Source organism: Syzygium oleosum, unplaced genomic scaffold (genome assembly GCF_021117445.2).
Source record: "Syzygium oleosum isolate NSW1041296 unplaced genomic scaffold, Sole_v2.1 Sole_v2.25, whole genome shotgun sequence".
NCBI lineage: Eukaryota > Viridiplantae > Streptophyta > Magnoliopsida > Myrtales > Myrtaceae > Syzygium > Syzygium oleosum.
The window spans coordinates 924,435-949,558 of record NW_026607509.1 but is presented as its reverse complement, the minus strand read 5'-3'; the positions used below and the strand labels follow the sequence as shown (position 1 = coordinate 949,558).

At 41.6% G+C, this 25,124-nt stretch overlaps 2 protein-coding genes across 2 annotated transcripts in view; both read left to right on the top strand.

Annotated features, from left to right (window-relative positions):
- The first annotated feature begins 3,156 nt into the window (after positions 1-3,156).
- LOC115674721 (probable galactinol--sucrose galactosyltransferase 2) overlaps positions 3,157-25,124 on the top strand; it is a 32,336-nt gene continuing 10,368 nt past the window's right edge. Inside the window, exon 1 of the mRNA XM_056302840.1 lies at positions 3,157-3,160. The gene's annotated coding sequence lies outside the window, so the exon portion shown is untranslated. The remainder of the gene's footprint in view (positions 3,161-25,124) is intronic.
- Positions 4,419-9,326, top strand: LOC115674722 (calcium-dependent protein kinase 32). The gene is made up of 8 exons (XM_056302841.1): positions 4,419-5,394; positions 6,033-6,156; positions 6,248-6,391; positions 6,799-6,951; positions 7,066-7,181; positions 7,304-7,471; positions 8,062-8,289; positions 8,805-9,326. The coding sequence occupies exons 1-8, from the start codon at positions 4,888-4,890 to the stop codon at positions 8,964-8,966; spliced, it is 1,602 nt and encodes a 533-aa protein (XP_056158816.1). The 5' UTR covers positions 4,419-4,887; the 3' UTR covers positions 8,967-9,326.

The window sequence follows — 25,124 nt, the reverse complement described above, 5'->3', positions numbered from 1 at the left end:
TGAGTGTGATCGAGTGACTATTAATCTCTTCTTTTACCGATTAAAGTAAAGCCATCTCGTCCATCTTTCTTCACAGAGTACACAAAACCGTTGAATCCCCGTAACTATGCCGTGTCAAGTTCACCTCCTCGAGAAAATGTTCTGGTTTGGTTTGCATACGAGATCTTTTATTTATTTATTTATTTATGACCTAGTTGCGTATGCGATCTTGCGCAACAACACATGTTCTAGCGGCTTTTTCCCATGCCAAACTACGTCACATAAAACCCACATAATAAAAGAACAATTACCTAAGTCAAACCACGATTTTCGTCAAAAACACTTAATTGAAATGTTAGGCTTATTCCCCCCCCCCAAAAAAAAAAATACCAATTTTATCTTGAGCGATAATTCTGACTCGGAGAACTTTTTTTTGTCTCAATAAAAAGCACTAACTTTTACTCGAGTCCCAAATCTGATTCCTGTGATGTAAAATTTTCAAATTGCTCGGGTCAGATTTGGGACTTAAGTGAAAGTTGGTGATTTTTTATGTGATAAAAAAAGGATTCAGGTAATTGTCACTCAAGGTAAAGTTGGTATTTATTTTTTTTTCGAAATTAAGCCCCAAAATATTGTACTTTAATGCTCAACAGCTATCCAGATTATGCCTCCGTCATAATGTTGAAATTCGTTAGCTCATAACAACCACTTTGGAAGACTTTTATTTTTTTTATATTTTATGTGGTAGCTGGTGAGGTGGACAGTGAAACGATCTCTTGATTTTAATAGGGTTTGATTTTGGATGATAGTTATGTGATTTAACCAATAAAAAGCCAAGAAAATAAACAATCACCACACCATTCAGCCAACTGGCCAACAAAATGGATTTAGGGAAAAAAAAAAAGAAAGGAATTTTTGGACTATTATCGTTATTATTATTAATTATTATTTGGGTTAACACCACGAAAAACTCCAAACTGATATACATGTGATAAATTTACCCTCCGTTAATTTCCATTAAATTTTACTATCAAATTGCTTAGTTAAATAACACGTGACAATTTACGGATATACCAGTTTAGGGTTTTACCTTCTGTTTGTCACATGTATACTAGTTTGTGATTTTTTTTCGGATTAATCCAATTTAATGGGGGGTAAATTTGTTACGAATGTACTAGTTTGAGATTTTTGGTGGTAAAAAGTTAGTTTATGATAAATCTGTCACCGATGTACTCGTTTGAGGTTTTTTATGGTCAAAAAATTAATTTTGAGTAAATTTATTACGGATATACAAATTTGGGGTTTTTCGTGGTATTAATTATTATTATTAACATTATTTTGAGTGGTAAATGGGCTGGGATTATCCTTAATTTAATTTTTTTTCCAAATAAAGTAACTCGGTAATTAATTGACCGGGGGGGGGGGGGGTCCAGGTAATTTATTAGTAGGAAAATATACACTCCAAAGCTATTTGGGGGGTGGGGGAGAAGGTGAATTGACAGAAGTGCCCCTCGTCGCTCCTGTCCAATCGCCGCCGTCCTTTGTACGCACGTTGCGGGGAAATGCAGGCCGGCCGGCCGGCCGGCTTCCAGAAGGGCTCGCGCCATTCGGCCAATGAATCAGGTACACGTGTCGATCGCCTAACTTCAGAGGGTCGGCTTCTAGAAGGACTTTGTAGTGGAAGGCCTTTTTGTTTCCCCCGACTATATTTTTACGAGATAAAAAAAAGTTATTTGCGAGAATATCCTTTGGCTTGTCTAAAATCCGGAAGCTTGTGTACCAGGAGAGTAATACATTGACATGAGAAAATTCATGCATCGATTAAATTGTGCGCATCTTCGACGTGGTATAATCGATCAATCACGTCACTCACGAGACACGGGTGTCTAATCCGATTTTCTAACCCGAAACCCCCCCGTTTTTTTTTTCTCGAATACAAACGCACACCGCCAGCTACGGACTTCGTAGAGCCGTTGGCCCCTCCGAATATGTATACTTAAATCAAAATTTTTTTAATGACTGCTGTATTACCGATTTGCATTAAAATAGTACACTTTAAGTACAGTATAAAAAAATTAAAAAGAGGTTTCGGACGGAAAAATTATGTGAGATATTTCTTTCACAACCATTTTCTCTTGATTCTATGTTAACTTTGCGAGGACTGACGCATCGAACGATCGAAACGAAGAATCCCATGCAAAATAATTGTCCAACTTTGGACTCCAAATAACGACGGAGCGCGCATCGGAGCAATTATTTGATACATCGGGTGCACCAAAATGTTCGATGCAATTAAGCCAGTGAATTCGATGGATGGAATGATCCCACACGAGGTTCATCTGATCTAGACACTCGAAAGCAGTTAAGCCATTGAAGTCGAGTCGAGTGGCAGCATTTGTAGCGCGAGGACAAGGACATCGTTCGGATAGTCCAAGCGAAACCCAACGACGACGAAGAAGAAGAAGAAGGGAAAAAAAGATCATTGGCCACGATAATGACGGTCCATAATTCTCGAATAAATTAATGACGTGGAAATTCATACGCCCTATGCACAAAACCTCGCGGGACTCATCATGAAAACTGTGACCCCACGTATAATAACTACGTGGGGCGAACGTAATAATGACCATGCATGTGTGGTTGTAATCGATTGAGAATATGATAATAAAAGTTTAGTAACGAGTGCTCCGAAACACTTATCGGATAATAAAATATGCAAAAGTCCTCTTACCATACAATGTTAGGTTCGAATATCGGCTTTCCCCTTTCTTTTCTCGTAAATAAGCGGCCCATGTCTACGTAAGCCCGAATTTAGAATATTGATCGTTTATCGGACTTCATATTACAATATTGTTTGGATAACTATAAATTCCAAAACGATGTGTGCTTTCGTTTATATTTATTTTTTATACCGACAATTTATGCTCTAATTTATTTAATTTAAATATTTATTTAAAGTCAATTGCTATTTTCGGTGGCTTATACAATTTTTGTAATTTTTTTTTTGTCGAGGTCGTCTAACTGGTCAAGGGAACAGTACTCGCATCGCACGATCTTTCGTATACCGAGGTATCAGAAGACTCGCGCGGTGAAATCACATCGGTAATTCGAAAACCGAATTTAAATCTTCCTTTGTGGGTGAACGACGCTGGGTGGATGCTGCCGACCGAGTCGCGAAAGACGTCTTATTCGACGTACGTGGGCAAAGCAATTCGCGTACGAGTGAGTAGGGTGAGCATGGTTCCGAGGTAAAATTTGAAACCGGACTATTGGAAACCTGTCCGGTTCCAGGTTCAAAAAAATTGGAGAATTTATTTCGACGGGTAGGTTCCAGATTCTAGGTAGGTGGAATCTGGAACGTGGAACAAGTTTTTGTGTTTTTTTCCTTTTGTTTATGTCATCGCGCGATCCTGCGTTATTCTATGGCGTCTGATGATGAGTGTATAATTTGGAACCAAGAACCCACCGCCACGCCCCGCTTAATCATACAAAGCTGCCAATGTGAATCGAACCCTGACAAAATTGTAGACGAACCACACAATCCTAAGACGCCTAACTAATCTGAGAATGCACCACGCGCGTGTAAGTGATAGACTGAGACTTTTACTTTATTAATATTTCATATTTTTCGCGTGTCTAAATATAAGTTACGGTAAGTGGATTGTATCGACAAATGGTGGTCATAAAATGTGATGATTCACCTTAATCGTTTATAGAACCTGGATAGATCCTCAAACCGGCTCTGGAATCTGTGACACGGAAGGTTCCAGATCCAGGTTTCCAAAAAACGAGGAACGCATTCAAACGGGATAGGTTTCGAGTGTAACGTTTGTGGCGCCTACACGTGAGGAAATTAGGCGAAAGATACGGGGTTGTTAAATATGTCCCTGTTTTAACGGGAAAGAAATTCATTTGTTCGCATATATTGCGCGCGTCCCATTTGCGCAATAAAAACGAACAAGAGAAGAGAACCTTGAAGTCCAAATTTCCCATTTCACACATATATAGAGGCAGTGAGTGGCATTCTTGAAAATAGGGGGACAACTCAGGGGCCATTTCGTTCGACGGGACCGTTTTCCATCTCGATTTTCCTTTTTTGTCTTTCTTGACCCCAAGTTAAGTTCCTCCCCCCTCTCCCTCCCTCTCTTCTTTTACTATATCGATCAGGGGCGCAAAAACGATCCTTGTTTCGGACATTCTTGGTAAACAACAACATAAACAACAACAGAGGAGGAAACTCCCTCTCTCTCTCTCTCTCTCTCTCTGTCCCCCCTTCCCCTTTCTCTCTCTTCCTCTGTAAAACTTCAAAACAGCAGAGAGAGAGAGAGAGAGAGAGAGAGAGAGAGAGGAACGTGTCTGGGAAAGGTAGGAGAAGGGTCCCTTTCCTGTTTTTTTTCTTTTTTGCTTGTCCTCCCTCGTTCTCTCTCTCTCTCTCTGTCTATTATACATTTTTTTTTTCTTTCTTTTTGTTGGGTTTCTCTCTGAGGCGGGTTTGACCCCCCATCTTGGGGTTCTTCAGCAATGGTGGCTGGTCACGCGCTATATTCCTCTCCTCATCCTCTTCTCCTTCCTCCTCCAAAACCCTCCTCCCCATAAATTCCCTCCTCCATTTTCTTCGCAATTCGCACCTTCTCTCTCCCCCTCTCGGATTCTTGGGATTTTCCCCCCGTCTCTCCTTATCCGCGTTCCCGTGTTTTCCCGGGGAGAAAAAAAGAAGGAAACTTTCAGATCTCCCCACTTCGTCGTTTCCCGATCTGATCTCGACCCTGTTGAGCCTTTCGTCGGTTCTTGCGTAAAGCCGGGTTCTTGCGCCGGTCCCGGATCTGCAAAGGGTCGCTGGAAAACCCCTCCTCAGGAATTCGGACGCCCGTCCCGGCAGATCGCCCGGAGAGATCTTGATCGCCATCCATGGGGAATTGCTGCGCCACGCCCCAGGTCGACGGCGACGAGGCGAGGGGCAAGAAGAAGCCGAACCCTTTCGCGGTCGACTACGGCGTCAGTTACAACGTCAACGGCGGCAGCCACAAGCTCGCCGTCCTGAAGGACCCGACCGGGACCGACATCGGGCTCCGGTACGAGCTGGGCCGGGAGCTCGGGCGCGGCGAGTTCGGCATCACGTACCTGTGCACGGACAAGGAGACCGGGGAGGAGCTCGCGTGCAAGTCGATACTGAAGAAGAAGCTGAGGACCGCCGTGGACATCGAGGATGTGAGGAGGGAGGTGGCGATCATGAAGCACTTGCCCAAGCACCCGAACATCGTGACCCTGAAAGACACGTACGAGGACGACAGCGCGGTGCATTTGGTGATGGAGTTGTGCGAAGGAGGGGAGTTGTTCGACCGGATCGTCGCCAGGGGACACTACACGGAGCGTGCTGCCGCTGCGGTGATCAAGACGATCGTCGAAGTTATTCAGGTGTGTGCCTTTTTGTGTTTTATCAATAGATTTTGGGCTACTTCTTGGTACTTTGGATTGATGGCTAGATCTGATCCGTGGGTTACTGTCTGCCTTTTTAGATCGTGAATTCAAATTATCACGTCTTGTGTGTGATTTTTATTACTTGATCTCGTGGGGAGATGAAATCCAGCTTCAGGCCTGTTGATGATCGCCTTACTAGGTGAGTTAGGTGGCACTTGGCAGGTTACTAGGTGGACACATGTATCAAAGCCGTTCGATAAATCAGATTGTGACCGGAGGAAAGAATGTAAGCTAGTTAGTCAAACCGGTCGACAGATTAGGTGCTAATAAATTCTTGAAATCCGGAAATATGGAGAAGTGGTATTTAACTTCTTCATCCTGTTGGGAGTGTCAACGATGTTCTGGAAAAGAGTGTGAATTCAAGAAGGCGATACACCAGCTAGCTTTTTGCTTGTTTTAATGATAATAAGGCTATGAGCTAATGTTATGATGCCATCTCCTGTATGTCTTGACATTCCCAGTTGACGTGCTACTAGATTACTATAAATTTCACTATAGGAGAAGAGAAAGAGTGACCCAGCACTACGCTCTTGAATTTGGATTTACGAGGTTCATTATTGTTTGTGATGCTGCAGGTTTGCCACAAGCATGGGGTGATGCATCGGGATCTTAAGCCAGAGAATTTCTTGTTTGCTAACAAGAAGGAAACATCACCCTTGAAGGCAATTGATTTTGGTCTGTCAATGTTCTTTAATCCTGGTAAGTTTTGTGGTACAAATCTTCTGACTTCTTGTGTCCAATTAGATACATGTAGCTTAGATATTTTCCTGAACTTAGAGATTTCTTACAGGTGAAAAATTCAGCGAGATAGTTGGAAGTCCGTACTACATGGCTCCAGAGGTGCTTAGAAGGAATTATGGCCCAGAAGTGGATGTCTGGAGTGCCGGAGTGATCCTTTACATTCTGCTTTGTGGTGTCCCGCCTTTCTGGGCAGGTTGCTTCCTTTTCTCTTTTTGGGAATGAATTATTCATCAATGTCCGTTAGGGCTGTTATGGTTTGCAGCGAAATGGTGTATAAGTTCACAAAGATGGATCTGCTGTGACCTTGGATTCGTAAGATAATTGGAATGCCCATACCATTTAGTTAATGCCTGCATTGAATTCTTTGACCAAATGTCAGGCATGCTTGATCATACGAATCCTAGCTCACTTGGTAAGTTAGAGCGGTGGAGTGGAAGTCAGAATGCATAGTTTACGACGTAATAAGTTGGAAATTTAGTGTCTCAAATGGATTAGAATCAAAATTTTAGATACCAAATTAACATTTTGTTTTATCATCTTTTTCTCTTCTGAGGGAATCTTATGTTTGGACTGTCCACTCATGTTTTGTTTCAAATGCAGAGACGGAACAAGGAATCGCCCAAGCTATCATCAGGTCGGTTGTGGATTTCAAGAGGGACCCCTGGCCCAAAGTTTCAGCTAATGCAAAAGACCTTGTGAAGAAAATGCTGGATCCTGACCCGAAGAAGCGCCTTTCAGCTCAGGAAGTGCTAGGTGATGTTTGTTTTGTCGTTTTGGTTTCTGTTCGTGAGTGAATAATAATGCTTAGCTCCTGTCAAGGCAGATGGGCGAACACTTGAACTCACTGTGTTTCCTTGTTAAATGCAGATCATCCTTGGGTACAAAATGCAAAGAGGGCTCCAAATGTTTCTTTGGGTGAAACTGTGAGGGCAAGGCTCAAGCAATTCTCTGTGATGAATAAGCTCAAGAAACGAGCTCTTAAGGTATTATTGTGGCCTGTTGTTCTTTCTTCACCTAACACGCCAGTCAGCCAACAAAGATGGATTCTCCTTTGCATTTGTGCACGTTGCATTTTCTGAATTTGCATGGACTTTGTAAATAACAGGTAATAGCCGAGCATTTGTCTGTGGAGGAAGTTGCTGGCATAAAGGAGGGATTTCGATTGATGGACACAGACAATAAGGGCAAGATAAACATTGACGAGCTACGAGTTGGTTTAAACAAGCTTGGTCATCAGATCCCTGATGCAGATCTTCAAATTCTAATGGACGCCGTAAGTACAGCATTTCATAGTTTTAAAACCTTGTGCTATGTTTTTCTTTCATCTCTCTCTCTCTCTCTCTCTCTCTGTGATTCGGATTTAATAGTCTGGACTCTAGTCAGTTACTTATCAGCTTGCTTTCAACAGATAGCATTACCTAGTGAATGATAGCTTATTACTAGGAAAGAGAACTTGGCGGTTTCTGTTAAACATTTCTTTGAGACCTTACTCAATTCATGTATACTTGATTAGTTGCTGCTAACGATTGAGGCGGTTGTGGTTAAAAAGGTTTTTGTCTTAAGTAATCTGTGATTGGCGATGAGAAATGTGACTTTGCCATAGGCCTTCAGATGAGTGCAAGCAATGCAAATGCGGACCATCAATTACCTTTCATCAAGCCAATTCATACAAATCTGTGACTCAATAGTAGTAAACGGTGACTACATATCCATGTCAAGCCCTTTACATTTTGGAACTTAATATAAGAAGGATGGGGGAGAACTAGCTATGTATAAATATTTCTCTTCCAACTGCTTGTTCTTCACTTTGAAAGATGTTTAGCGGAGCAGACTTGTTAACTTTTCCAGATTTGCTTGTTGCAGGGTGATGTTGACCGGGATGGATATCTTGACTGCGGAGAATTCGTTGCTATATCTGTTCACTTGAGAAAGATGGGCAATGAAGATCATCTGCAAAAGGCGTTTGAGTTGTTTGATCAGAACCAAAGTGGATACATAGAGATTGAAGAACTGAGGAGTGCCTTGGCCGATGAAGTTGATACGAGTGAAGAAGTTGTTAGTGCCATCATGCAAGATGTAGATACGGACAAGGTTAGTTGGGCGAATGTGCACGTTTCCACTGCGATTATTCATCCTGTTTGCTTTTCATTTGGTTATCAAGTTGATTTTTCTACCTAAAACCAAAGCAGATTTTGCTGCAAAGTGCATAACTAATCATGCGTATGGTTAACTTAAAAGGCAAAAATGCATATGAGGATGCTTTGGAAATGCATGAAAACTGCCTATTGACAAATCGGAAAATTTACGATTTTCAAATTACCATTAATGAGTCTTAAAGTGCCCCAAAGGGCACTACCTGTCACTTTCTTGTTTTTTTTTTAGTTGATGCTTCTGCGTTTGCGAGAGTGTCTTAGTGGATTCAGAATTGTCATGTCCGGGGATCAATTAATGGGGCTCAAGCGTGAGCTTGATCGAATTAATTTGTCACGCTGGACTTTTCTGCCTGTGGACTCTAGTTCTAATCGTCACCTTATATCCTCGATATGCCCGTGTGACTCAGCCCTGAAATCTTTGATGCTAAATTCATTACGGCGTGGAACTTGTAGGATGGGCGTATCAGTTACGACGAGTTTGCGGCGATGATGAAGGCCGGCACGGATTGGAGAAAAGCGTCAAGGCAGTACTCAAGAGAGCGGTTCAACAATCTCAGCTTGAATTTGATCAGAGATGGATCATTGCAATTAAACAACGAGGCTAAGATGAGTTGATGAGGAGGATGTTATCCCGGACAACTATCTAAACGAGTAGGGGGGTATAGGGTACGAATGAGGAACAGTGTATTTGTTCCTTGGCTTTTCAGAAATTATTTTTCTTCGGTTTTTTTCGATAATTTTCTCCCCTTCCTTCTAGGGACCCGGGTATGAACAAATAGATGATTTGGGTCCCTGGCTGGTTAATGTCTTTCAAAGGAATTGCTTTGTGTTTCTTTGGTTTGTTGTTGTGAATTACACACTGGGAAGAGAGAAAGGAGTGGTGGAGGTTGAGAGAGGTGATTGGTGAATGTAAATATTGATTTGCCAAATACTATTTTCAGTATAGAGACAGTCGGTCGCTCTTGGTTTTGTTTAGGTGGTCTTTGCAGACCTTGTGGAAGAAGTATGTTTGTCTTGTCAAAAGAGCTCTCTCTACTTTGTTTATGGGATGCAGAAGGCCATTGGATCGGCATAGGAATGGCGCAGCTGGTGGGGTCAATCACGTGCCTTGGCAAAAATCCAAGTATATCGACTTGGTTTTCCGACTCGAATTGCGTAGAATTCGAGATGGCTCAACTTGATACTCTTGAGTGCCTCACATGGTATTGTATCATGAAAATGCTCTTGCTAATTCTCGGGTGTTGTCAAGTGATTCAAAGAACGGTTTCCTCTGCATTGGTGTTGTCCTAACTTTGAGTTGAATTTCAATACTTGGACGATACAACCGAGTCAAGTGTAGGAGAAAACGGCGCTAATCAATCTTGCAAATCGGCTTCGGTACATCGTTTGCCAGCTTAAACTCAGACCGGATGCCGTTTCTAGCGTGCAGCGGTTGCCATTTCTGCGATTGTTGCAATAGGCATGGAGTTATTTTCATGGTGTGGATGAGGAGAGATGGAAATGAAGGGAATTGAATGGAAACCCCACCTGCCCAAGAAAAGCAAGCTTCTCCCTCCTCCACATTGACACTTCACCAGCTTCGTTTAGTTGGGGCTTCTACAAACAAGAAAATCTGACAAAACACAGAAGTTAGGAAGCAACTGATGTTTCTCTTCATCTCAAAAAGTCAATACTCTAAGACAACCTGATAGCTTTTAGGAAGGTTTAGGTAACCAAAATCATGACTAGGAAAAAGTGATCTTTGTGTGAAGAAAATTTTGTAACTGAGTTTGTCAATTTGTTGTCCTGTTGTCAACCAAACACAGAGTACAAACTTGTGCCTCTTTCTTTCCTCTCCATCCGAATTGACATACCGATAAATTCACCTTTTGTTCTAATTCTATTATGATCGTTCTGTTCGCTTACGATACGTCCAGAGAAAATGAGGACAACGGAAAACTAGTTTTCATCGCGAGATTAAGGGGACACTCAACATTACTATCCATAGCCGACCCAGTTGTAAGAAAAGTTCCTGGATTGGCTACAATTAGGGGTGAGTGGTTCCAGGTTCTTTACAGGTTCCACCTGGAACCTAGCCTCAGGTACAGGTTTCCCATTTTTTGGAATCTGGAACCTACCCGTTGGAACTTGGAAACTACCCTGTCACAAGTTCCAGGGTAGGTTCCAGGATCTAATGAGTTCTTTTTTTTTTCATTTCATTTTTAATTAAACAAAACGAAAATGAACGTAACAATATTGAACAAGCTTGTCATTCACCAAAGAGAATACAAAAGACTAGTTTTCCGGGCATTACGGTTCAAATAAATACAATTAAAATGAGAAGTTATTGCGTGAATCGATACTAAAGGTGAGTGGTTTCATGTTTCGTACAGGTTCCACCTGGAACCTACCCATGAGAATAGATTCCTCATTTTTTGGAATTTGGAACCTACCCTATCACAGGTTCTAGGGTCTACTCAGGTTTTCCCATTTGCTGCTTTGATCCACTGACCAAAACTTATATTTAGACACATGACGAATGTGAAGCATTAATAAGTCATTAAATGAAAGTTTAGATTAGTAGTTCCAAATTATACAGTAATCATTTATGGCCATGAAATACCATAGGATCACGTGAAGACATAGATCAAGAAAAAACACAAAAAACTTGTTTAGGTTTCAGGTTTTAGGTTCCACCCTAACTAGAACCTGGAACCTACCCGTCGAAACAGGTTCCCCAATTTTTGGAATCTAAAACCTACCCTGCATACTTTGGAATCTAGAACCTACAGGTTTTCACCAGTCAGGTTCTCAGGTTCCAGGGTAGAACCTGGAACCATGCTCACCCCTAGCTACAATGGCCCAAATCTTACTTTCTGGCCCATTCATCATGGAGACGGCCTAGCAGCATATTGGGCCGATAGCAAGATCCCCAATTTAATTGGGTCCTTGGAGCCATGGGCCCGGCCTATACAAAGGAACATCAATGGACGCATTAATGAGCGAAGACTGGTGTTTAAGATTTTTGGGCCAAATCCGTCACCTCCACGCCACCGGTCAGTCCCCTTTCTACCTTGGACGGGCTGAAAGACCGAGGCGTCATAGATTGGCGGGGGGGGAACTCATGTCTTCCGCTCTCGAATACTAACTTGAGTGTGGAAGGGTTTAATCTGGGGACATGGTGCCGATAAGTGCTCGCACGGATCTAGCAATGCACGAGCAGGTCGGGTCGGGTCAGGACAGGGCAAGTGCTTGCTTGTGTAAAGAAAGAATTAGATTGCAAAGCCATTTTATGTAGGAGAACAAGGAGGGAGAGAATGAGAGTCTAGAGATCCTACAGTTCTAAGGCATGGTTGGACCTTTGAGTGGGATGTAAGAAAGTGGACTAGGCCTTTCATCACTTGCCCTCATTGTGCCTCACCTATGTGTTACCCAAAAACCCTGAAGCAATCCATTAGAATTGGGCCCAAAAATTAGGTAATTTTAGGACTACCTAACTTTAACAAACTCGTGGCCCCGCGTTTTGACTATAACCGGGAAGATGGAAATTTACGTAGGGTGCGAAACTTGGTTGACGATGACACCATGCCACGATACAAAATCGAAGAGACGTATCACACACAATCCTTTCTTTCTCAATGGTGTTTGGATATATCAGACCACTCGACTTAACTCATCGGGCCTAGGTAATCTTCGCATCTCATCGAAGACCCAGTAACTGTCGGGACCCATAAGCCCTAGAGGGAGGCCCTAAGGGAATTGCTTTCGCCACGACCTGAATCCGCCGCGCATCTCTAATCGGCTCGACAAACTCCTCGACTTGAGATTGGGTCGCGCAATCTCTTTTTGGAGTTTTTCCACAACGTCGAGCGCAATGACAATCCAAATCAAAGATCAAGATCCACATGCCACATGATAACTTTTTACCGCGATGCACGTGCTGAGAAGCAGACAGTCGAGGCTACGCAACAAAAAACCATACAAACGCGAGGTGGCGATGAAAGGAACGTCGATTGTCGAATTGCTCGTCAACGATCGAACTTTGTTGGGTTATGATCGTTAAAACGACACTTGGACTCATCTCTCTGGTTATGATCATTCGTGCGTGGCTGAACCACTCCTTCAGGTTCAGTCCATGGCTCTCCACCTGCGAAATCGGCCATTGTATGAGGCCCCTCAGTGCCAACAATCATGGGATGAATATGATCATCGTGTGACCACGACAAAAATCATCACCACATTCATTGCTGCAATTAAGACAAAGAAATGTGGGTACCCAAGAGCAATGATTATATGCAAGATCCATCTTATCGGATCATGGGCATCGTTCTATGATCAGAAAAGGACAGAAATTATCTGAAAAAAGAGCCAATAATTGGCCTCTTCCATTTGCTTCTCCAATTGGGTTTTCACTCCTGATGAGCTCAATCAAGACCCCAATAAAAAACCCTGAAAATTGGACGCACACAAAAAGAAAAAGAAAGACAGAGCAACGCAAGGAAAAGTTAACAAAGAAAAGTCCTAAATTTATTGTATTGGTACCAATTCAATCGTCCTAAACTTTTCAATTGATTCTGTTCGCATTGGTACCAATTCAGTCCATTTGATCAATTTAGATCGGAAATCGTTGATGTGTACGACGGTCATCCTACATGGTACGACAGGCTCTGATTTGGACACTTTTTTTTTTAATTTTTAAATACTATCTTTGAATTTTTTTATTAATTTTTTCTTTTCTTGTCTTTTCCTCTTCTTTTTTTCTATCCTTTCTCTTTTTTCTTTTTTCCTTAGTTACCCCCGCCAGTCACCGACCTGCGGAGGTCACTGGTCGCCGAAAAGGGCAAGGGCGGGACGCTCTCGCCAAAGGTCGGCGAGGCCCTTGGCGACTGCGGCGAGGGCTTAGCAAGGCCGCCCCTCGCCACATGTTGGCGAGGACATCCCGGCCCTCACCCTCACCAGTGACCTCCGCCGACTGGCAACAGGCGGAGGGTAATAAGGAAAAAAGAAAAAAAAAAAGAGAAGGAAAGAAAAAAAGAAAAGAAGGGAAAGAAAAGGAAAAAGAAAGAAAAAATTAATAAAAATTTCAAAAAGTATCCACGTAAACACTGGCCCTCCGTGTCACGTAAGATGACCGGTATCCACATTAGCAATCTCCAGTTTATATTGGCTAGATAAACTGAATTGGTACTAGGTTTAGGACTAAATTGCTATCAATATAATAAATTTATGGCTTTTTTTATACATTTGCCAAAACCATCTCTTTGTCCAATTCGCATGATTTAGGCGGGTGTGTGGCGATCTAACATCCCATACGGGTGTACTGATTGCCCGCACGTGAACGTCTTCGAAATGATTTCTGTTTTAGTCGGGGTCTTCGAAACGATTGATTGAGCATGTTTTGTGCGATCGCGTGGACGTGGGTACACCTGGATATCCTATAGCCATGCGTATCCGACCCTCGAAACTCCGGAACACTACGCGAATTTGGGCTTTTGCGAGAACACAAAAAAAAATGAAATGAACAAGATAGAATGTGTTCGACAGAGATGGTGGTCAAGCAGGGCACGTACGTGGGACGCACCTGGTGGAATCGACATGTACGTCCAAACCGAGAAATCGGGGGAAAATGACAAGAGCGACAAAACATGTCGGTAGGGTCTGAAAATCTAACTTTGTGAGATCGATGTTGAAGCGGAGCAAAATGCAATCAATCGACGAGAAAGGTGACTAGACCGAGTTAGCAACAATCAATCTTAGGAATAGTGCAAGAAGTGATCGACTGACTGTTAGCACATAAGATGTCGGACTAATCCTCCTCTCCAATGTACTTTAGAGACATTGAGAGCGGAATGTATGAGCTCGGGACCGAATTATTTGCAAGGGTGCGAAGGTACATGCATATACTGTTCGTATACGGCGATGCGTGTCCCAGGATCGATGATTCCGCCCATCGAATACGAATTTCACGAGCGTGCGCTAGCCACGTGATTAGTTCGGGAGGAGACTCGCATCCGGTCTCTAAACTCGTATTGCCGATCCGATGTGATTTTTCGAGCTTATGATTCGTGTGGTCGAATTCTTGAACCGGTGGTCCAGTCGATGTGTCAGCTTCGATATGCAATGTCGTAATTGCGATTCTCATTGATGACTTTAGGCAATAATTTCGTTGATGGGTCATTGTACCAAGAGCAACCCTCTCCCTCATATCCACCACCTAACTTGCATTGGCCTATTTATGGAAGAGATGTTGACCTGGTTAGGCCGTCGATTTGTTGAGGTTTCTAACTTTCGAAAATCTCCATTCATCCGATAAAATGTATCTCGATAGTATATATACTTGGCCAAATGGAAAAAAAACAATAAAAAATCTTCATCCTATTTATGTCAACATCGTATGGTAAATAAAATGTGTCGGAATTCGGACCCTCGAGTCGCATTTTGCTATTACGTTTAGGCGACGATCATTTTTCTCGACAATGTAAAACTATCAAGAAAAACAAACCCTAGTTAACTAGTTTTCATTCTCGTGAGTTGCACGGACCATGATTGGTTTCTATAACTAAAGAAATAGATATGTAAGGGAAAATACATTTAGAACCCTAAAAAGTAATTGTAAAGTTTTTTTTTGCTATATCTTTTTGGTGGAGTTTTATTTTAAACGAATGAAGATGCTCTAATCTAAAGGAGTGACAATTTACTATGAAAGTGCATGCAGACATGAAGTGTTTCTGAGATGGAAAATGTTCTGATTCATCAATATATGAATTTTAAGTTACTACGTCATTCGTCAGACAAAACTTATACATCTCTCTTTGGTACAATTTCATACTATATAGAGTTAAAATGTCTCGTTAGTCGTAACTAAAATATGTAGCGTCGGTAAAAAGCGTTGCGATATTAGAGAATAATGCGGCGAACGAGGAAATCTCTTTACAGCTTGAGTTCAAGGATGAATGGCAGAAATCATACGAACCAAGTCATGCGTAGACCGGCTCAACATGTGGTTTTGTCAAGTTTCGAGCACATGTGCCAATCGATGCACTCAATGCACGTGAGCCCACTTTATCTCAATCATTAGATATTTAAACGGTCGAGACGAGACGGGCTCTCGTGATCCAATCGCATGCGGGAATTTTCCCCCCCGGTCACGAGGGCGGCCGGGGAGTGCGTAAAAGTTTCTCCGTATCATAATCGATCGGGAAAGAAGAGGACAGAAGCAAAACGACACCGCGGCTAACAAAGTCGCACATGCCTCCTCCGACACTTCCCACTTTCACCAAAATTCCAGCGACAACAGTGCACGTTCATGTCCGGACTGGTCCTTCCCCCTTCTTTTTAACTCCAACTGCCCCCTGTCGTTTTCATCAGCAACGAGCTGGAATTGCGGGGAAGAGGAACAACACGCTGCTCCAACGTTCGTTGCTCCGACCAATTGCCCGTTCCGTCGTTTTGAGGGTCAAGCTCGATCAGGATTCAACCCCGCTCGAAAACTCGGACTTCGACACGAGGATGTTGTAAGGGTGTATCTGGTTCGACCATTTTCGAGCTTCCGTCGGAACCGGAAAGAAGAGGCGCTTTGAAGTCTTGGAAACTGTGAAAGCATAAACGCCGTTATTGATCCGTTATTGATTTCATAGAGTCCGATACATCAAAGAGTCTAAAGTAAGAATTTCACAAAACACACCCGATTGAATAAACAGAGTTATAAAGTTACACAGTCGCGGCATCGCGCGTTCTTTTATCGGCGAGACCTTTCGCTCAAAACTCGACACGCATCTTTGTAAGTGAGAGTGAATGGCGTTTTCTTCTCCGGTCGTCGGGTGGGTCGGACGAAGTTTGTGCAGTCGGACCTTGAGGGGAGGATGCATGTGGTCCGTGAGTACCCCCATTCACTAGCCAATAATTCGAGGGACATATGCTGAGCATCGAAATAAGATCTCCAATTTGTCGTATTTGTGCTTCATTTTTATTCTTATCGTCATTTTTTCTGTTGCAGATGCCGAATCCACGGCTACAGAAGAAGGGGATTCGATGCTTCATGGTGGTGAAAGACAGTTGTGATTGTGCATGGTGTTGATTAGATCGAAGCTAGTGATGACAAGGGCTTTTGCCTATAGGGGGTAGACTTTCATATTCTTATAATTCCAATCTTTTCAAAGCATAGTGCTTTCTTCGAAGTGGCTACAGGCAAGTGTATGGAGACTAGTGAAGATCGACGAGCCTTCCGACTAGATTCCTTTTTGCAATCATAACCATCGATTTCCATACAATCCGAACCCCTTATATATATATTGTAATATTCGGTATTCATGGGTGATGCAAAAATGGACTGCTAGTCATTTTACCGTATCATATTATTACGAACATGAATATTTTTCGCCACTCAGATGAAAGACGTATGTTTGATTCCCAAACGCCGCCGAGTGTAAACAATCTCGTGTTTGGAGCACCCGTCTGATTCGGATTTAACGTGAGTATTCGACGGATTTGGAGGTTAATTTACCTTCCCAAGCAAACTTTTACGAGGATTTCTCGATCTAATGTTAATAAGATCTTTGATCTCAATCGTTCGTAATCATTTTCACGAGGCTTAAACTTGATGGCCTGTTCGAGAGCGACTCGAAGATTAATCTTTTCGATCAGCAAATGGCAGACACTTTTAGACTCAGCATCATTCGAAATGCGTCCATTACAATAAAAAAAAACCGAAAAAAAAAAATATTCAGAATTTACTTGCAAAAAGGAACCAAATTTTGCCATTCGATGGCTCGAATTAGGCTTTGCTTATTATATGCAGGAAAGCAACAAAGCGGAACCAACACACGGCGACCCCTGTATCTATAAAAATAATCTAAGCCAAAGACCCCCCCAAAAAATATTTAGGTTATCTATCTGGCCACGTGTCGAAGTATCACGGGCCGACTGGGTTGGTACCGACGTGGACGAATCTCCACCGCCCTTGCGATGGATCTCATGCGACGAAGATCTCTACTTGGTTTCTTATTCTTCTGGAGTAGAGCTAAATTTGGGACTTGATTACTTCTCTGAATTGACCTGGTGTTAGGAGGCCACCGAAAAAGAATTGACTTTTTGAGATGACTTTAGACGATAACACTTCAATAAATAACCGTGAAGATCTCGGGTTTTTTACTGTAAAAACCCACGTTTCGCACGCTAATGGCTAGAGTTTAATCACAAAATTTAAAAGCCAAAAGTAAAAAAAATCGAAAATCGAAAAATCGAAAGCCAAAATTCAAATCCAACGTGTGTTTTACTTTATTAGAGACATGTTTCTTCCAAAAATTTTAGAAAACTATACCCCATTATCATTTGAAAAAATTGTTTCCTAATTTTAGATTACGTAGGATATCCACATATTTGGTACGGCTAATTTTCGTGGATGCGCAAGCTGCTTTGTCCATGTATATCAAGTGAGGCTCCTCTCGATTGTGGCATGCGCGTCTCTCAAAATTATCTGAGTGAGAGACTCTGTAATTGAAGTATAAGATTAGTTTTATTCAATCTAAACGCTTGATCGCATAGCTAACCATTTAGATGGGAAAATAAGGCTTATTGAATCACGAATCGTGAGGTATTGAGAGCAGTTTTATTTTCACAATTTCCCTCTAATGTATCAGAAATGAATGCACTTGGACAATGATCTGACCTAAAATACATGGATCAAAACCCTTAAAAGAATTACTTAGACGATGGTCACTATCGAAATTGAAATGTCCCATGTCGTTGCTAAAACCTAGCTCGGCACTTAGCTAGCGTGTCGTAAATACGAGATCAACGACACGAGAATTGTGGGCGGTTGGTTACCAATGTACCATGCGAGTGGTCTTACTCTAGAGAATGGGCGCCTACCATGGATCTACATATTTACACATGCTAGACGACCGGGTTCACACGACAAGCACGTACGGATCTAACCTATGGACAACACCACAATCTATAACTCCCGTTTCCGATACACGTCGGCCGTCTGCCTCCACGGTCGATCGGGCGGTGAACTTTGATAAATTTCGAGTTGCTAGCTACTAATGCACGACTCCACATTGGATTGAACCGCACTTGCAACCACGCATGCGATGAAGAAACTCATTTGAAGCAAATATAATTGAGTTAGGTATATGCTCGTGTCAAGGCAAAAACCAGTCAGCACCTAATCACCCATGGAGTAGAATAAGCCAAGAGTGGCAGCCAGAGGGTTCAAACCGCCCACGACCGGTCCTTTTCCTTTGCTCATTCACGCACTCATAACATCGAAAGGGACAACCCCAAACTAAAGTCACGTTTAATATGCCCATCATTGAGACGATATTATTGCCTTAAGATCATTAGAATACACGGGGAAGTTTGGGTGCTTCTGTTTCTGTCGAGCCCTCCTCTCCGCTAATCTTCCTCTCGCGCGCACCCACAGATGGCAGGCGATTACATCGGAATTACAAGGGGAAAAGACAAGGGTTTAGCGAGAACTCAAAGTTGTATTGCTCTCTTCTTCTTGGAGAGAGATTTTGAAGAGGTTGCACGCGTGAAGAAGAAATCTTTGGCAGGCGAGGTGCGAAAAGTGCATACGAGCCCTTTCGATCGCAGTCACTCACCATCTTCCCGGGTTAAAACAAACGTTAGGTAGCCCATCGAGCCTTTTTAGAAGAAGAATGTATGTCGAATATACCGAATGCTGACCTTAACATTTACTAGGAGTGTCAACGGGTTTGAGTTCTCATGATACCCGAACCGACCCCAAACATGTTCGGTACGTGTGTGTTCGCGACCCGAACCGAATAGTGCTCGAACTGAAAACAATGTTCGGGTCAGTTCGGTTCAGTTCGAGTCGAGATACGAAAAGACAATTATGAAGGAGACTTTTTTTGGAGGTTGTTCTCTGCTGGGAGGAAGACTTTCTTAAAGTATTTCGATTCGGTTCGGGTACCCGACCCGAAACTGTTGAAGTACCCGAACCTATTACAAGAACTCGACCTGAAAAGACCCGAAAAATAAAGTCTATAACTAATTAAGAAAATGAAAGTGTTAAAGAGTGCATCTAGGACATTCGTTAAGTCTAAATAAATTAAACCGTGCCTTGAAAACATGCATATTTCTATTTAAGGCCGGTGACTTTTTCGAAATGTGTTATAGCTCAATTTTCAATGTGTCTCTATATGCCTCATATCTATTTTCGGTGCTTTCACTGCTCTTAGTTAGTCTCCTCGAGCACTCGTTAACAAGATCCTAAAAAAGTACTACAAATTTTATTAGATTAACTATTCGTACATAAGCATATAAATGACGCTTTTATCAGCTTATGTAAATATTAAATAACACATTCATCTAACAGTTCGAATATTTTAATTTCTTAAGACTGCCGGTAGTGGTCCCTACAGACTTGTTTTTATCTTTTCTTCTCGAAAATTCTCGACTCTCTCCCCGCACAATAATCAATCGATCTGACTCGCATCGAATCTTTTGAGCTGGCTGAAAACTCTATCTTTAATCGTCGCTAAACAAATTATCTAGTGTCGGCCAAAATAAGGACCACATCAAGTAGCAACGACTACATGCTTCCCCTGTTTTTCTACCCGCTAATTAATGCGTCTCACGTAATCGTCCACAACTTCGCCCTTGTTTAAGGACTTGCTTGAAATAAATATAATTACGGGGGGCAGGACCTGCAAAGGTAATACCCAGTAATCCCACATGCAAAGAACGCGACAGGGAAGTCGGCGGGATTTCACGTGACGACGATGTGTGGCCCCCCCCCGAACAAGAGGACATGCACGAACGGATACGTTCCTCGTCGGATCTGACGTGTCGTGGACCCACATTTGTCCCCAATTATTTATTTTAATCATAAAACTGTCACCATTTTATTTATAAAATTTTTTTCTATTGATTTAACTTAAGGATTAATACCGCGGAAGACTTTAAACTGGTACACATACAGTAAATTTACCTAAAAATAATTTTTTGACCACAAAAAACTCAAACCGGTACACTCGTGACAAATTTACCAAAAATTAATTTTTTTTATCATGAAAAATCCCAAACCAGTACATTTGTGACAAATTTACCTTCCGTTAAATTATATTGATCCCACGAAAAATCGTAAATTAGTAAAGCCCGTGACAAACGGAGGGCAAAACCCAAACTGGTATACTCGTCAAGTACCACGTGTTATCCAACTTATAAATTTTAACTAACTGAGGGTAAAATTGTCACAGGTATATCAGTTTGAGATTTTTTATGATCAAAAAATTAATTTCGAGATAAATTGTTATAAGTGTACCCGATTTAGGGTTTTTCGTTGTATTATCTTTTGATTTAACGACGAAACATTTTTTTGGCCTACTAAATAAATCCCCACGAAACGGAAAACAATGCCGATCCGACATTCTCTCTCTCTCTCCGTCTGACGTGGAGCTGAAACGTTTCGAGACGCCATTGCACCCACCCCGGCGCTGCCCCCGGTGGGCCCCGCGCACTTTCGGGGAGGGGGGAGCCAACCGGTTGCCAAGGGGGTTACGTGTCCCGATCCGGACCGTCCCTTGTCTTGCCCCCGTCCTTAAGGAAAAGACGGGGAGAGGAGGTGATCGTTTTGATTATGGAGATGCCATTACGATCGAGATTAGCCCACTTCCACTTCGTTATAATCTTCCCTTCTTCTTTTTTATGCCGTTTTTGGGCTTTCGATGTTCTCTTTCGGAGGCGAAAGACAGCAACCGAATTGGGTCGTTTCCCTATATGCTCAAATGGAAACATATTTGGACTCCGCAAGGGCAAAAGCGAAAAGACCGAACGCATAAGGGACGGCATCATTTGGGGACAGGATAAGCTCTAAGCCTTTTTTGTGAGATGTACTTAATGGTGGTGGTGGTGGTGGTCATGTCAAGGAATGGGACTAGACTAATAATGGTCGGTTGAGATTACGTGGCGATCGTGCATTTGGTTCGAAAGTTACTGGGGCTTATCCCGTAAATCGTGCGAATGAAATTTCAGCTCGATGCCGATGAAATGACAAGGCTAGCTAGGATGCGTCGACGGAGATTGACCTGAAAGTTTCGGATACCCCGTCTCGTTCAAATCAACTCTGCATTGCAAGGAAGTTTTCACTTACCAAAGCACAAATAGTTGTTAAATTATTAATATCTCATTATTTGATTATTCACATCACCCGTTGATAAAAACAAATTTTGTAGTTTTATTCATCAGGGAGTGACTCTGCGGGATGTTTTCTTGTTTGACATTGCTTGCTTGCGTGCATGCGCTGCTTAGGAAGATAAAATAGAAGTCAAATCGTTTTTTTGGCGTGAGATCAATGTCTTCACGCACATGGCCCCCGATTGCTCCATTTCCCTTTGCCATACTCGCAGCAACTTAGTGCATTCCATCCCATTTTTTTAGTGATTCACGTAACCCTTTTTTTTAGTAATACCAATTAGAATGATTTTCCTCACTTATATTGCCCCGACGCCAATGAATTGCACGTATAGATATGAATCGTTAAAATTGGGGCAAGAAGCACGCGAAAGCCACGATGGGCTTACACAAAAGCGACCAGTCAGAGTTAGAGTCGCTTGATCTAGTGATGGATAAACGTTGCATGTTGTCGAATTCCTGAGACATCGACGCCTTCCTCGAGCGAACGACAAATATATTTTGTAACCGGGTTTTCTTGGTCGCCCATTGAAAGTGCACCTAACTTTCAATTTGACTGGGAAAACAAACACAAAGAAAAGGGGGCAATAAATTTTCCATGTTCTCTGATCAGTTCATCATCTCGAAGGACACCCACAAAAGATCTGATTTCAATGCAGAAAGCAGCCTAATTCCTTAAAAAAACCCTCAATTTTAGGTCAAGTCTTAAATCTGCCTTGAATCTTTTTTTGTCTAAAAAAAAACTTAAAATTTTAGGTCCAGTCCCAAATATATCCTGAACTTTTTTTTATCTCGGAAAAAATCCAAAACTTTAAGTCCAATCCCAAATTTGCCCCAAATTTTGTTTAGTGTAAAAGAAATCATCAAAATTCAATTTATTTTCAAAAATATACCTTGTGATCTAGTCTCAACTTGACGTGGTACTTCCACGTCGATAATAAATTCACATTAACAAAGTAATTGAGCTTTTTTTTAGACAAAGAAAAGTTTGAGGCAAATTTGGACTCAACTTAAAAATTGGGTTTTTTATATTAAAAAACTTTTTTTTGGGATGGATTTGTTATCGTCCCTAACTTTCATATCCTAGATCGGTCAACAATTTTTATTGGGTTGGATTTGTCATCAAAGTAGAAATGCGACGTTGGCTTGTACCTATATATCGTCCCATTACTTTGCTGATGTGAATTTGTTATCGACGTCGAAGTGCCACGTGAAATTGGGATTGGATAACAAGGGTATATTTTTTAAAATAAATAAAATTTGCTGATTTTTTTACACAAAATAAAATCCGGGGTAGATTTGGGACTGAAGTTAAAGTTTGGGGTTTTTTCTGAGATAAAAAAAAGTTCGGGACAGATTTGAGACTGGAACTAAAGTTTAAGATTTTTTCTAAGATAAAAAAAGTTCATGATAAATTTGGGACTTGACCTAAAGTTGAGATATTTTTTTGGAATTCACCCTACAGAAAGCTGCCTTTTCCTTTTCCTCTTCATCAGACAACATAAATCGGGCATTCATCAATTCATGCTCTGCCAAAACGACACACACACACATATATATATATATATATATATATATATATATAGTCTTTATAATTTATGTTTCCTGCTATATATTTTTACGTGCAAAGAAATTGGTTTTTCGTCCCCTTCAATGGGCTTAAAAAAAAAAAAACCTAAAATTTTGAAATCTTGCCCTTTCATAAAACCAAAAAGGTCTTCTAATCTTATCAATCACCCCCTCGAAATCACAAAAATTTAAAATAAAAAAACCGATTTATAGTGACTCGGTGGTGCCCAAACAGGGTTACCCTTTCCTTGGCTCCTCGGCGCCAAAGAAAGATTACGAAATTATAAAAAAGAAAGAAAACGGAGAGAAAATCAACTGCCGCGCCAGAACTTCCTTCGAAGCCACAGTGCTCACATAATAACTCCAAAAAAAAAAAAACGAAATAAATATAAGATAAAACTCGCAGGAAAAAAAAATTAAATAAAAGGAGGAATGGGATTGTTGCGTTTCAGGGAGTGGAGAGGCGGCGCCACCACTTTGGAACTGCGTTGATGATCGAAGACAAGTTGCTGCGGCGGTCACAGCTAGTTCGGCATTTTCGAGGTGGAGATAAATAATAAATTTGGCCGACAAAATTTTTTTTTTTTTTTTATGAAATCATTTCGCCAATTTTCATAATCATCAAGACATGCACGAACGGATACGTTCCACGTCAGATCTGACGTGTCGTGGACCCAAATGTCCCCCATTATTTATTTTAATCATAAAACTGTCACCATTTTATTTATAAAAAAATTTACTATTGATTTAATTTAAGGATTAATACTGCGAACTACTTGAAACTGGTACACGTATAATAAATTTATCTCAAAATAATTTTTCGACCATAAAAAATTCCAAACTGATACACACGTGACAAATTTATCTAAAACTAATTTTTTGACCATAAAAAACTCCAAACCAGTACATTTGTAACAAATTTACCTTTCGTTAAATTGGATTAATCCCACAAAAAATCACAAATTAGTAAGCCTGCAACAAACGAAGGGTAAAACCCAAAACTAGTATACTCATTAAATGCCACGTGTCATCCAACTCAACAGTAAAATTTAACGGAAAGTAACGGAAGATAAAATTGTCACGGGTGTATCGGTTCGGAATTTTTGATGACCAAAAAATTAATTTTGGGATAAATTATTATAAGTGTACCCGATTTAGGATTTTTTGTGGTATTAATATTTGAATTTAACCATTAAACATTTTTTTGACCTACTAAATAAATCCGACATTCTCTCTCTCTCTCTCTCTCCGTCTGACGTGGAGGTGAAACGTTTCGAGACGCCATTGCACCCAGGCGGGACGCTGCCCGGTGGGCCCCGCGCGCACACGGGAGGGGGGAACCAACCCGTTGCCAAGGGGTTACGTGTCCCGATCCGGACCGTCCCTTGTCTTGTCTCCCGTCCTTAAGGAAAAGACGGGGAGAGGAGGTGATCGTTTTGATTATGGAGATGCCATTACGATCGAGATGAACAATTAGCCCATTATAATCTTTCCCCTCCCCCCTGTTTTTTTGCCGTTTTTGGGCTTTGGATATTCTCTTTTGGAGGCGAAAGACAGCAACCGAATTGGGTCGTTTCCTTATATATGCTCAAATGGGAAAATATTTTGACTCCGCAAGGGCAAAAGCGAAGACCGAACGCATAAGGGACGGCTTCATTTGGGACAGGATAAGCACTAAGCCTTTTTGTGAGATGAACTTAATGGTGGTGGTAGTGGTCATGTCAAGGAATGGGACTAGACTAATAATGCTCGGTTGAGATTACACGGCGATTGTGCATTTGGTTCGAAAGTTACTGGGGCTTATCTCGTAAATCGTACGAATGGAATTTCAGCTCGATGCCCATGAAATTACGAGGCTAGGATGCGTCGACGGAGATTGACCTAAAAGTTTCGGATACTCCGTCTCGTTCAAATCAACTCTGCATTGCAAGGAAGTTTTCACATAACAAAGCGCAAATAGTTGTTAAATTATTAATATCTCATTATTTGATTATTCACATCACTCGTTGGTTGATAGGGAAAATTGTCAAAAAAGCCCTAAACTTATTGCACTTTTGCTAATTC